Source organism: Emiliania huxleyi (genome assembly GCF_000372725.1).
Source record: "Emiliania huxleyi CCMP1516 unplaced genomic scaffold EMIHUscaffold_601, whole genome shotgun sequence".
In the NCBI taxonomy this organism is placed as follows: Eukaryota; Haptophyta; order Isochrysidales; family Noelaerhabdaceae; genus Emiliania; species Emiliania huxleyi.
The window spans coordinates 1-12,922 of NW_005197498.1; the positions used below are offsets into that span (position 1 = coordinate 1).

Sequence of the window (12,922 nt, forward strand, 5' to 3'; positions counted from 1 at the left end):
CGCTCTCCGTCCCGCTCGGCCTCGCCCCGCGCCTACGTCGGGGGAGCCCTCGTCGGCGCCGAGCCGGGAGGCGCTGAGATGTTGGGCAGCCCGCGCCGTGCGGCCGTGTCGCAGGGGCAACGGGCTGCTGGCCACGGCGCGGCGGCCCCAGGCGAGCTGCGCGTGTCGTTCGCCCGAGGACGGCCGGCCCCGGCACGGGTCGTCGAGAGCATGCCGCCGGGCTCGCGCGTTGCCGTCGGCGGACCGCCCGCGTTTGTGGACGCACTGGCGGCGGCGCTCAAGCTGCAGGGGAGAGACCCGCCAACGAGGCTCACACAGTCCATGTGACGTTGTGAGCCGGCGACTGCCGATCGCCACGCCAAGATGCTTGGCTCACCCAAGACACACCGCATGTGCACATATGTCCAAACATTCGAGATTCGTACAGTGTTCTCTACGGCTCTACGTACCTGGGTGTGTGTCCTCTACGGCTTTAGCCTAGAGAGCTCCGCTCTTCGCTGTTGATGTGGAAAAAACTCGCAAGCTCGCCGTCGCGGGACCAATCGCCCGTTGTTCATGTGCTCAACCTGTGTGTCCTGTCCGCTCGAGACTGCTCAAAAGCTGTGCTCGCAAAATACGTCAATACTGACTAGTCAACACAAATCACAAACAAGCGAGGCCGCGTGTGGTACTCCTGTGCTGCTCCTGTGACTACTCCACTCCTGTGCACGTGTGTGCTGTGTGCTCTTTGTGTGTGTGGACAATGATCAACATGTCAGCTGACAAAGCAACTGTGTTCACTTCGTCTTCCCGCTGCCTGGCTTGAGCTTCTTGAGGATCTGCTCAAAGACAGCATTGTCGATGACCTCGAGCACCTCTCGGGCAACCTCGACGCGGTGGCGGACGTGCTTGATTGCTTTGCCGGGAGTCCACCCCGCGTATAGGATGAAATAGGCCGCGCAGATGGAGGCGCTGCGGTTCTGGCCGGCGTAGCAGTGGACCAAAACGCGCTTGCGCTTGCGAATGGCTGCATCTACTAGCTTTGCTCCGCGGATGATGCAGCGCCTTGCGGTGATCTTGTCCTCCTCGCTCTCTCCGCCCTGCTCGTCCTCAAAGAAGACCTCTTCGTCGGTGAGAGCAGAGCCTCCGTCTGTGCTGCTTGGCGTGACTGTGCTCAGCACATAGGGCGTCTTGTGCTGTGCTCGGCACATAGTGCGGAAGCGCTTTGGCGCCTTGCGGTTGCCCACATACAGAGGTGCCGGCTGCGACTTTGTCTTGAGGTTGGCGTACGGGCTCGGAGCTCCCGCAGCCGTCTCTGGCGAGTCCCAGGCTTCCCACGGCTGACTCTCCCAGCGGCGCTGCGCCGCCTTGCGTGACAGCCTGTGCGATTTCTGGATCGGCTGCTGGACCATCTCGGTGCGGACGCGTCCGCTCGAGCGCTTTTGAAGAAAGAAAATATCTGCGCTGCCTCTTCCTATCGCTTCACGAACTTCCCTGGTATTCCTCGGCCTGCGGGTGTGAACATTCCGTGCGAGCACAACATTCTTCACAACGGCACCATGTATGCGGCGGCCAACATGGTCCGTGCACGAGAGCCTGCGGCAAGCTCGTGCTCGGTGACAAGGCGAACCCTCAGACGACTTTTCATCTCAACGAGGGGCACGTCACCGACATGTGTGAGATCGGCGGAGACCTGCAGTCCCAGCGCGATGTCCACTACGAAGTCAAGGTGCCTAGCGCCCCCCCCAAAATTGAAAAATATTTCAGAAAAACTATTTGAGAACTTGAGCACGGTAGTCGGTACGCGATGATCCGCTAAATAAAGTTGGTCCACGTTGGCGTGCTCCGATGTCCGGAGCCGGTCGCGCGGCGCCGACGGCAGTCCTGGGCGCCCAAAGTGCGAGAGAGAGAGACGAGCCCCGACCGAGACCGAACCGTCCACGAAGCGCCCGTCGCGCGAGCACATTTGCCAAAAAACAATGCGGACGGGGACCGGGACGGTCGAGGCTGTCAAGGGCCAGTACACGGACGCAGAGGGGAAGTGCCGCGTGGAGGCGCTGCTCTTCGAGGAGTTCGGCGCAATGAGCGCGGGGGTGGAGGAGCTGCTGATGCGGGTGGCTAAGGTGGCGGGCCGGAAGCTCACGTGGTGGCAGTACGACCAGACGTCGTGGTCGGCGCGCGAATGGATGCCGTTTGCGCTGCAGCGACTGTCGGTGCAGCTCTGGACGGCGCTCACGGACGAGGCACAGCGCGCCATTGGTGCGGCGTCGCGCGACCGCGAGGGACCGCGGGGGGGGGGGGCTAGCGGGATGGGGGGTTCTACGGGGAAGGGAGCGGGGGGCGCCCAGTAGGGCGCCGGCGCCCCAGCGTAGAGGGCCTCGTGTAGCCCTCCTTTTGGTATATATAAAAAAAAACAATACACTCCGGCGCCTTCGCGGGGCTCTGCCCCGCACCCCGCCAGGGCTCCCGCCCTGGACCCCATCGCCCCCCCGCATGGTACCCACCCATGCTCGAGCACTCGCGGGCCTCATAGAGATCTTGGATGAAAGGGCATGCGCCTGCTTCGAGCAGCAGCCGCACGATGCGAACACGCTCGCGTTGGCTGCCCGCGAAAGCTGGGCTAACAGCATGGTGCAGTGCGGTGAAGCCATGGTAATCCTGCAGATCGACCGCTGCCCCGCGCTGCAAAAGCAGTTCCAGTGTGCTCTCACGTCCACACAGGCTAGCTGCTTGGAGCAGGGAGGTGCTAGTGCCCTGCGATCCTTTGAGCTTGCGCTGTCCCAGGCCACGTTTGCACGTTTTGTCGTCCGTGTGAATGTCGGAGTTCTCGCATCCACGTGCCCTCCGCTGTCGAGCCAATTCGAAACTATAGTCTCTACTTCGGCGTCGCTGCAGGCGAACTTTCCGACACCGCGGCGCTTCAGAAAGAACGACGTTGCTAGAGCGTCAGGAAGTATGATATTCGCTGGATCAGTAGCCCGTGGAGCCTCACGCCAATCCGCCATTTCGAGAGCTCCACGCCGCTCCACTGGGCACGGACGGAAGTCGAGAAGTTCGCGCGCGCGCGCCGCGCCGAGCGAATTGTTTTTTATGGAACAACGCAAGGCGGACATACACATGACGCATCGCTCTCGGGCCCACAGACACCCCGCACACCCGCCGCCCCATGTGCGGCGGCAGCGTCTCCATCTCTAGACGAAGCTGCCAACAGCATCAGCAATGGACCCTCGCAAAGAAAGAATTTAAACAAAACAACTCTCTCTCACAGCACACAGGCTCGACACAGGTGCGAACTGGCGCGTGCTAGTACTATCACAGGCACACCACCGGAGCCGCCTAAGCGACTCCGTTAAGAACGGCAATGCACTTAGCTCCGTGCACAATGCCGCTGTCCCCGCACGCTAGCTCGTTCACCGTCTGCCACGCCACGGCGGTGAGGAGAACGACAGACAAGCGCTGCATCTGCAGCCCGTGCCAGTTCTTGGTGGTCCATGTGACCTCATCGAGGTGCTGAGCGTGCGAAAGTTTGTTACTCAGCTGGTCCGCCGCCTGCCGAAGAATTTTGCGGACGCCGTCCCTGAAGCCGCCGAACGTCTCGAAGTCGAGCAAACGCAGGTCGCAATTCTTCTCCCGCGCGAACCGGTAGTCGCCCTTCTCGTAGCGGGCCGTCACAGGTGCCCCCGCCTCCGCCTCCCCCTCACTCTCCCCCTCCTCCTCTTCCGCCGCCGCCGCCTCCGCCTCTGCATCCTCCGCCTCCCTCCCCCCCTCCCCCCCCCCTCCGGCCGCGGCCATGCAGCATGCCCTAACACTAAGTCGAGCAGCGCCCGCTCGGTGTTGCCGAAGGCGACAAAAGCCCCCTTCCAGCCGAGCCGATCGCCACCCTTGCACGCAAGCGAGCTCGTGAGTTTCAAGTCGCCAACGAGGCGCACATGCCCTTTGCCGATGTTCGCCGCCGCCACGTCAGGTTGTTTTGGGTTACTGTAACTGAGGTGTGCAGTCGGCTCCATCTCGATGAGCATGCCCCACGCCGAGCGAAGGGTCTTGACGAGTCGTTTGAGCAGGTATTTGTGTCGTGTCGCGGGCTTCGAAGAATTTCACGTATGGCATTTTCAACGAAATCGAATTGCGCGGAGTGTCTGGGTTTGAGGACGACAGGAGGGAGAACGACGAGAGTGGGATGACCGCGAGGTGGCATGAAGGTTGCAGCGAGAATCGGCGAGGGACGGAGGGAAGACTGCGAAGGGAGATATTAGAAAGAGGCAGACGACCAAGGGTTAGGGTGGGCGACGGCTAGCACCACACTCCTCTCCTTAAAATCCCTGTGTGGTGGCGGCGTGCTGTCCTCCCATCCCTCCCTTGGGTTGTCTGTTTTCTTTCTTTCTTTTTCGAGGAGTCATGCAGCGGCACAAGTCGAGCTGTGAACACGCGGTGTGAACGAGCTCGGCAGGGAGATTGTCTCATCTCTTGAGCGAGAGATTAGCATCTCGCTATAGTGCCATGCAGCGGCACAAGTCGAGCTGTGAACACGCGGTGTGAACGAGCTCGGCGGGGAGATTGTCTCATCTCTTGAGCGAGAGATTAGCATCTCGCTATAGTGCCATGCAGCGGCACAAGTCGAGCTGTGAACACGCGGTGTGAACGAGCTCGGCGGGGAGATTGTCTCATCTCTTGAGCGAGAGATTAGCATCTCGCTATAGTGCCATGCAGCGGCACAAGTCGAGCTGTGAACACGCGGTGTGAACGAGCTCGGCGGGGAGATTGTCTCATCTCTTGAGCGAGAGATTAGCATCTCGCTATAGTGCCATGCAGCGGCACAAGTCGAGCTGTGAACACGCGGTGTGAACGAGCTCGGCGGGGAGATTGTCTCATCTCTTGAGCGAGAGATTAGCATCTCGCTATAGTGCCATGCAGCGGCACAAGTCGAGCTGTGAACACGCGGTGTGAACGAGCTCGGCGGGGAGATTGTCTCATCTCTTGACTGAGCGAGAGATTAGCATCTCGCTATAGTGCCATGCAGCGGCACAAGTCGAGCTGTGAACACGCGGTGTGAACGAGCTCGGCGGGGAGATTGTCTCATCTCTTGAGCGAGAGATTAGCATCTCGCTATAGTGCCATGCAGCGGCACAAGTCGAGCTGTGAACACGCGGTGTGAACGAGCTCGGCAGGGAGATTGTCTCATCTCTTGAGCGAGAGATTAGCATCTCGCTATAGTGCCATGCAGCGGCACAAGTCGAGCTGTGAACACGCGGTGTGAAAGAGCTCGGCAGGGAGATTGTCTCATCTCTTGAGCGAGAGATTAGCATCTCGCTATAGTGCCATGCAGCGGCACAAGTCGAGCTGTGAACACGCGGTGTGAACGAGCTCGGCAGGGAGATTGTCTCATCTCTTGAGCGAGAGATTAGCATCTCGCTATAGTGCCATGCAGCGGCACAAGTCGAGCTGTGAACACGCGGTGTGAACGAGCTCGGCAGGGAGATTGTCTCATCTCTTGAGCGAGAGATTAGCATCTCGCTATAGTGCCATGCAGCGGCACAAGTCGAGCTGTGAACACGCGGTGTGAACGAGCTCGGCGGGGAGATTGTCTCATCTCTTGAGCGAGAGATTAGCATCTCGCTATAGTGCCATGCAGCGGCACAAGTCGAGCTGTGAACACGCGGTGTGAACGAGCTCGGCAGGGAGATTGTCTCATCTCTTGAGCGAGAGATTAGCATCTCGCTATAGTGCCATGCAGCGGCACAAGTCGAGCTGTGAACACGCGGTGTGAACGAGCTCGGCAGGGAGATTGTCTCATCTCTTGACTGAGCGAGAGATTAGCATCTCGCTATAGTGCCATGCAGCGGCACAAGTCGAGCTGTGAACACGCGGTGTGAACGAGCTCGGCAGGGAGATTGTCTCATCTCTTGCCTGAGCGAGAGATTAGCATCTCGCTATAGTGCCATGCAGCGGCACAAGTCGAGCTGTGAACACGCGGTGTGAACGAGCTCGGCAGGGAGATTGTCTCATCTCTTGAACGAGAGATTAGCATCTCGCTATAGTGCCATGCAGCGGCACAAGTCGAGCTGTGAACACGCGGTGTGAACGAGCTCGGCAGGGAGATTGTCTCATCTCTTGAGCGAGAGATTAGCATCTCGCTATAGTGCCATGCAGCGGCACAAGTCGAGCTGTGAACACGCGGTGTGAACGAGCTCGGCGGGGAGATTGTCTCATCTCTTGAGCGAGAGATTAGCATCTCGCTATAGTGCCATGCAGCGGCACAAGTCGAGCTGTGAACACGCGGTGTGAACGAGCTCGGCGGGGAGATTGTCTCATCTCTTGACTGAGCGAGAGATTAGCATCTCGCTATAGTGCCATGCAACGGCACAAGTCGAGCTGTGAACACGCGGTGTGAACGAGCTCGGCAGGGAGATTGTCTCATCTCTTGACTGAGCGAGAGATAAGCATCTCGCTATAGCGCCATGCAGCGGCACAAGTCGAGCTGTGAACACGCGGTGTGAACGAGCTCGGCGGGGAGATTGTCTCATCTCTTGAGCGAGAGATTAGCATCTCGCTATAGTGCCATGCAGCGGCACAAGTCGAGCTGTGAACGCGCGGTGTGAACGAGCTCGGCGGGGAGATTGTCTCATCTCTTGAGCGAGAGATTAGCATCTCGCTATAGTGCCATGCAGCGGCACAAGTCGAGCTGTGAACACGCGGTGTGAACGAGCTCGGCAGGGAGATTGTCTCATCTCTTGAGCGAGAGATTAGCATCTCGCTATAGTGCCATGCAGCGGCACAAGTCGAGCTGTGAACACGCGGTGTGAACGAGCTCGGCAGGGAGATTGTCTCATCTCTTGACTGAGCGAGAGATTAGCATCTCGCTATAGTGCCATGCAACGGCACAAGTCGAGCTGTGAACACGCGGTGTGAACGAGCTCGGCGGGGAGATTGTCTCATCTCTTGAGCGAGAGATTAGCATCTCGCTATAGTGCCATGCAGCGGCACAAGTCGAGCTGTGAACACGCGGTGTGAACGAGCTCGGCGGGGAGATTGTCTCATCTCTTGACTGAGCGAGAGATTAGCATCTCGCTATAGTGCCATGCAACGGCACAAGTCGAGCTGTGAACACGCGGTGTGAACGAGCTCGGCAGGGAGATTGTCTCACCTCTTGACTGAGCGAGAGATTAGCATCTCGCTATAGTGCCATGCAACGGCACAAGTCGAGCTGTGAACACGCGGTGTGAACGAGCTCGGCAGGGAGATTGTCTCACCTCTTGACTGAGCGAGAGATTAGCATCTCGCTATAGTGCCATGCAGCGGCACAAGTCGAGCTGTGAACACGCGGTGTGAACGAGCTCGGCGGGGAGATTGTCTCATCTCTTGAGCGAGAGATTAGCATCTCGCTATAGTGCCATGCAGCGGCACAAGTCGAGCTGTGAACACGCGGTGTGAACGAGCTCGGCGGGGAGATTGTCTCATCTCTTGAGCGAGAGATTAGCATCTCGCTATAGTGCCATGCAGCGGCACAAGTCGAGCTGTGAACACGCGGTGTGCACGAGCTCGGCGGGGAGATTGTCTCATCTCTTGAGCGAGAGATTAGCATCTCGCTATAGTGCCATGCAGCGGCACAAGTCGAGCTGTGAACACGCGGTGTGAACGAGCTCGGCAGGGAGATTGTCTCATCTCTTGAGCGAGAGATTGGCATCTCGCTATAGCCATGCAGCGGCACAAGTCGAGCTGTGCGCGCAATGGCTCTCAGCCGCCGCCCGCAACGGGCCGGGTGTGTCGCACTTGCCGCTCGGCAGCGGTGGCTAACGCAGTTAGACCGTGCATCATACACACGGTGTCACACGCTTTTACACCCGCAACGGGCACACAGCCGTGTATTGGACTTGCCGCTCGGCAGCGGTGGCAGACGCCGCTGGCCCATGTATCACTCACATGGTGTTACACACAACATGTACATGTAACATGTATCAGTCCCATGGTGTCACACGTACTGCCACCCGCCACGGGCGCAGTCGTGTCGCACACGCCATCCGCAGCGGAGGCTAGCGCCTCTAACCATGTATCAGTCACATGGTGAGATCGCATCGTGCTCGCAATTCGGCAGATCGCTGAGGCAACGAGGTCGCGCGGGCTGGCGGGGCTGGGGCGCGGGCGATCGGGCTCTTCGCGGCGTGGGCCGGCTGCAGGCAGCGCGCCGGCTATGCATGCTAGGCCCCGAAGGGGCCTGCCCAACCACCTACGGTTCGCAGGGTGTGGCGGGAGGGGCGAATCGTGCAGTGTGAGCGAGCGAGCAAACGCAGCGGGGCAGCGTGCATCGCTCGCGAGCAAGGAGATCGGCGATCGACTTTGTGAAAGCCGAGCACGTGAGGCGCCGTCACAGCTGTCGCTGTGAATGGCTTATCGGATGGCTACCTGCGAGCGGGCTGCAGGTGGCCGGGAGGTGGGAACCAAGGCCGTCGCGATCGACAGGCCTACTCGTACAATACGGGCTCCGCTCCACACCGACCAAACCTCTCGGAGCTAATATTGTTCTCCCTGGCGTGCGCGAGTCGCTCGTCCTAGGGAGCGAACTAGTGCGAGTCACTAGTGTACTCGAATGCAAGCGAAGGGTAGCTCTCGTCTGCTGCTGCTGCTGCTGCTGTTGCTCTCGCTACTGCTGTTGCTATTGAAGCTGCTGTCTAGTCGCTACGCAATTGTCGCTGTCTGTTAGCTACGGTTGCTGTGCTAACGTGCGCATCGTGTTCACGCACACCGCACCACTTTCCGCCCGGAAGGATAGGAGTGGTGCATTCGGGTGCGCATCGTGTTCACGCACGTGTGTGTGCTACCGCAGAGTGGCCTGGAGGCGACAGATTGCTTCGTAGAAGCGCTCCTATGCCTTATCCCCGGGAGGTGTCGCAGCGTGCGAGCGGTCGTCGTCGCTCCGAGCTGGCCAAGCGTATTGGCGGGTCGCCTCACGCTTGACCTGCTGGAGTACCGCAATGACCTGAAGCAACTACTAACGTGTGAACGTCGGCAGTTCGCACGCTGCGCAATGTCCTGAAACCTACACGAGGCCATCCCTGGCGCAAGCGCATCGCTCTGCGGTTGCGGCGGGCGGCGGCGGCGGCGGCGGTTGAGGCGGCGGCGGCGGGGGGGGGGGGGGGGGGCCCCCCTCGGGTTTTCCCTCGAACCCTTTCCAGGGGAAATGCGCGGGGGCGTCTTTCCGGAGGGGGTTTTCCCCTAGGCTAGGAGGAGGAGCAGACTCCCTCCCGTGTGGCGAAGCCGCGGCGGCTGCGGCGGCGGGCGGAGTGGGTAGTGCGACCGCAGCCATCTCCTGGCGAGGGCAAGCATCGCAGCCATCTCCCTCGCGGCCGCGCGGCGAGGGCGGCGCTGCCCCGCCATCGAGCGCGCCCTGCCTCCCTCGGGGAGCGCGTGTTCCGCCTAGAGCTGGTGGACGGGAAGAGCGGGTGTTCCGTCCGCCGCACGGCGGCTGCAGCGCGTCTCGCCTAAGGCTGTACTCGCAGAGAGGGAGAGAGATTCTCGTGCGCTGCTCGGCGACTGCGGCGGCGGCGGCGGCGGCGGGCAGCGAGATCACGCGGCGGCGCTGCGAGAGGAGATGGCTGTGTGGCCTCCTCTGACTGCGCCACGCGGCCCGCCGGGAGGAGCGGCTTGAGCTGCAGCACACAGTAGGCGAGCGCGTGTGGTCCGTGCGCTGCTCGTCGGTGCGGGCAGCGCTGACGCCCTCGCCGCATCGCGCGCGCGGCGGCCGGGCGGCTGCGTGGCGCCGCGGCCTTCGTCAGCGCCAGACCTGGTCCTCCAGCAGCAAGGTGCACAGTGACTGTGCCACCAACAAACGCACAGCACCGCGGCGGTGCCAGGAAGAGCCTCCGCGCGCAGCAGCCGAGCTGCCGCCGGGCGGAGGAGGCGCGCGGCGCGAGGCGCGGCGCGCGCGGCGCAGGAGTACCTGCGAATCGTGCAGTGTGAGCGAGCGAGCAAACGCAGCGGGGCAGCGTGCATCGCTCGCGAGCAAGGAGATCGGCGATCGACTTTGTGAAAGCCGAGCACGTGAGGCGCCGTCACAGCTGTCGCTGTGAATGGCTTATCGGATGGCTACCTGCGAGCGGGCTGCAGGTGGCCGGGAGGTGGGAACCAAGGCCGTCGCGATCGACAGGCCTACTCGTACAATACGGGCTCCGCTCCACACCGACCAAACCTCTCGGAGCTAACACTGGCCAGTGTGCTCCTCGCTCGCTCCCCGCTCGGCTCGGTGAGCTGTCGCCCACCAGCGCGCGGCGACCGCGCGCACACCACCAGCGCGCGGCGACCGCGCACACCGCGCCCGCCGGCTCTCCGCCCTCCTCACCACCCGTCGGCGCTGTCCGCAGGCATGTGAGGCGGAACGGCGACCGCGCAGCGCGCGCGGGTGTGGAGAACGTGATCATCTGCTGCCGACGCGATCGACCGCCGGGCTTCGGCCCCTCGCCGGCGCAGCGCCGGCGAGGTCCTGGGTCATCCCCGGGCGGCGGTCCGGGCGGCAGCAGATCTCTGCGCCGCCCGCATCCTGTTCGTGATCAGGGCGTGCGCAGTTTGAAATTGCAAGTTCCGAGCGCGCGCCCGCGCCCGCCGCGCCCCGCACGCAGCCACATCCTGCGTTCTGCGGCGGCAGCGGCCTTATCTCTCTCTCTCCCTGCTCTCCCAAGCCGTGCGCACCGTCGCCGCGCGCGCGCGCCGCCGCAAGCTGCCGGGCTGACGCTCGTCCCCGTGCCCCTGTTGCGCAGGCAACACCCGCGCTCGTGCGGACCGCACGACCAGCTTCCTGCTCGCGCCGCCCTCGCTGTGGCCCGGCGTCTCCGCCGGCGGCTGGTGCGTCAAGGTGATGAAGAGCACCACCAAGCCTGACGTCACCACGGTCAAGTTCAACGACTCCACGGTGACCTTCTCGTTCGCCGTGGTTGCCTCATGGAAGCCCGTCTCCTAGAGAGTCGGCGCCATCGCTCTTGCCGCGCCGCGCGTAGTGCGCGTCGCGTGGGTACCGCACTATTAGGGCACTATTAGGGCACTATTAGGCTCTCATAGTGCCCTAATAGCGCCCTAATAGTCGCTATTAGCCCTTCTCATAGTGGTGTTCTCATAGCTCCAGACGTTATGAAGCTCAGCTATTAGCTCCTCTGAGCTAATAGTAGCACTATTTGAAATCGCTATTAGCAAGTTCCTCATTATGAGGCTAATAGTTTGACCAGTGTATAATCGATATGCTTCTCGACGACGCGGCGCCATCTGTGCATGTGCACGCTCTTGGGGCCGCTGATGCCGACACGCCTCGCATGGATCAGCTTGTGGCCTCTGGTGTCAAGCTATCATCCTATTACGTGACGTCCTCCATTTGCACTCCCAGTAGGTACTCGCACCTGACAGGCCGCTACGCGGGTCGCAACCTCCGAAACCGCCGCAACACGCCACTCGACGAGCCGGTTAGGGTAGATTTTTTGGCGAAGTTTCAAGAGCAAGCTGATGGTCGCGAGCTCACGATATGCCACGAGCTTGATGCCATCGGCTATCAGACCGGCTACTTTGGCAAGTACCACAACCTTTTTAGCATCTCGCCATGGTTACAAGTGGTCGACCTCAACGAAGATTTTGTGCCCGACAGGGACATCGATGTCAACTCTGCCGCCGGTCGCGCGCAGCTCGCTGCCAAAAACGAATGGCTGCGAGCGGTGGTACTCAACGCAACAGGCTGTGGTGTGGCAGACCGGCTCTACGACGGCAACATAGCCAAAGCGATGGGGCTTCGAGAGTACCTCCAGCGTTGGGCTTCCACAACCCGGAGTGGATTATCGAAGGCGCCCTCCGCTTCCTCCATGCGGTCTCGACATCGACCCCCGTGTACATGCACGTCGCCCTGACAATCCCCCACGGTCCGATAAACGCTGAATCGCTCGCCAAGCCCAACGGTCTGCTCATCACGCCTCTCGGACTGCTAGATCCCGCCCACGCGCCCTCCCACGTTCTCTCCCTCGACCGCTCCACCATCCTCAGCAGATCAGCCTGCGAAGGGGGGACGTGCATTGGGAAAAACGCTCGACTTGCGGAGGCGCTGTGGATTGACGAGTGCGTAGGCGCCTTGCTCGACGGCTTGGCCCAGCGAAATGCGAGCAGCACCTCGCTTGTGTTCCTCGCCTCCGATCACTCAGGAATGAGTCCAAGAACGGGGAAGGGGGGCGTCTATGACCGCGGCTCACGCACGATGGGCATCCTCTCGTGGCCATCGGTCGTTGCTCCTTCGCAGACGACACACGCGCTCGCAAGCAACATCGATCTGCTCCCCACCTTTGTGGAGGCGGCCATGGGCAGCCGACATTCGCAGCCGCAGCGCGCCGGTCGCATCGACGGGCTGAGCTTGTGGGGCCTTGCAACTGGGGAGGCAAGGACGGCGTGGCGAGCTGCGCTGCTCCTCGAGGTGGGGTACAAAAGGGCTGTGGTGACAAGGACGCACAAGTACATTGCCACGCGCTGCCCCATTTCGCTCCTCGACGAGACCTGCACCACCTCGCACTATGGTCGTACAGTCGCATGGGACGACCTCGAAGAGTTGCATCCGTCGCTGTACGATGCGGACCAGCTTTTTGATCTCATCTCGGATGCAGCTGAGCGACATAGTCTCCTGAGCAACTCGACGCGAGCTCGTGACGAGACCGATGAGTGTGTCAAAAGTCTGACGGTCGAAATGAAGCACCTGCTCCGCGGCTTCCTTCATGGACGCGAGCATCCATTTGGAGAGTTTCAGGGTGGCGTCCTGCAAGCACCGCCGGTGCCGGTGCCGCGGTCACTGCCTCCACCCTCGCCGCCGCCGCCGTCACCTCTCTCTCCTGGCCAGCTGGCCCCACCGAGCTCTCCGCCTCTGCCGCCGTCCCCGCCGCCGCCCGCCCCGCCGCCGCCCTCCCCGCCGCCGCCCTCCCCGCCGCCGCCCTCCCCG

General features: G+C 61.6%; 4 protein-coding genes across 4 annotated transcripts in view; 3 read left to right on the plus strand and 1 right to left on the minus strand.

The window, feature by feature from the left end:
• Window positions 1-583: 583 nt before the first annotated feature.
• Window positions 584-1,410, minus strand: EMIHUDRAFT_446038 (hypothetical protein). Its single transcript, XM_005764131.1, has one exon. The coding sequence runs from the start codon at window positions 1,389-1,391 to the stop codon at window positions 777-779; it is 615 nt and encodes a 204-aa protein (XP_005764188.1). The 5' UTR covers window positions 1,392-1,410; the 3' UTR covers window positions 584-776.
• Window positions 1,411-7,523: 6,113 nt separating this feature from the next.
• On the plus strand, window positions 7,524-9,342 carry EMIHUDRAFT_459727 (hypothetical protein). The gene is made up of 4 exons (XM_005764132.1): window positions 7,524-7,570; window positions 7,671-7,903; window positions 7,965-9,086; window positions 9,330-9,342. The coding sequence occupies exons 2-3, from the start codon at window positions 7,673-7,675 to the stop codon at window positions 8,244-8,246; spliced, it is 513 nt and encodes a 170-aa protein (XP_005764189.1). The 5' UTR covers window positions 7,524-7,570; window positions 7,671-7,672; the 3' UTR covers window positions 8,247-9,086; window positions 9,330-9,342.
• Window positions 9,343-10,040: 698 nt separating this feature from the next.
• EMIHUDRAFT_247726 (hypothetical protein) lies at window positions 10,041-10,924 on the plus strand (the record flags this gene model as incomplete). The annotated part of the gene is made up of 5 exons (XM_005764133.1): window positions 10,041-10,077; window positions 10,183-10,213; window positions 10,332-10,447; window positions 10,522-10,545; window positions 10,725-10,924. The coding sequence occupies 5 exons, from the start codon at window positions 10,041-10,043 to the stop codon at window positions 10,922-10,924; spliced, it is 408 nt and encodes a 135-aa protein (XP_005764190.1).
• A 274-nt stretch (window positions 10,925-11,198) lies between these two features.
• Window positions 11,199-12,922, plus strand: part of EMIHUDRAFT_247727 (hypothetical protein) — a gene marked incomplete at both ends in the record, with an annotated part of 2,897 nt that continues 1,173 nt past the window's right edge. Inside the window, 3 exons of the mRNA XM_005764134.1 lie at window positions 11,199-11,292; window positions 11,362-11,688; window positions 11,754-12,739. Of these exons, the coding sequence (XP_005764191.1) occupies window positions 11,199-11,292; window positions 11,362-11,688; window positions 11,754-12,739 (1,407 nt within the window). The remainder of the gene's footprint in view (window positions 11,293-11,361; window positions 11,689-11,753; window positions 12,740-12,922) is intronic.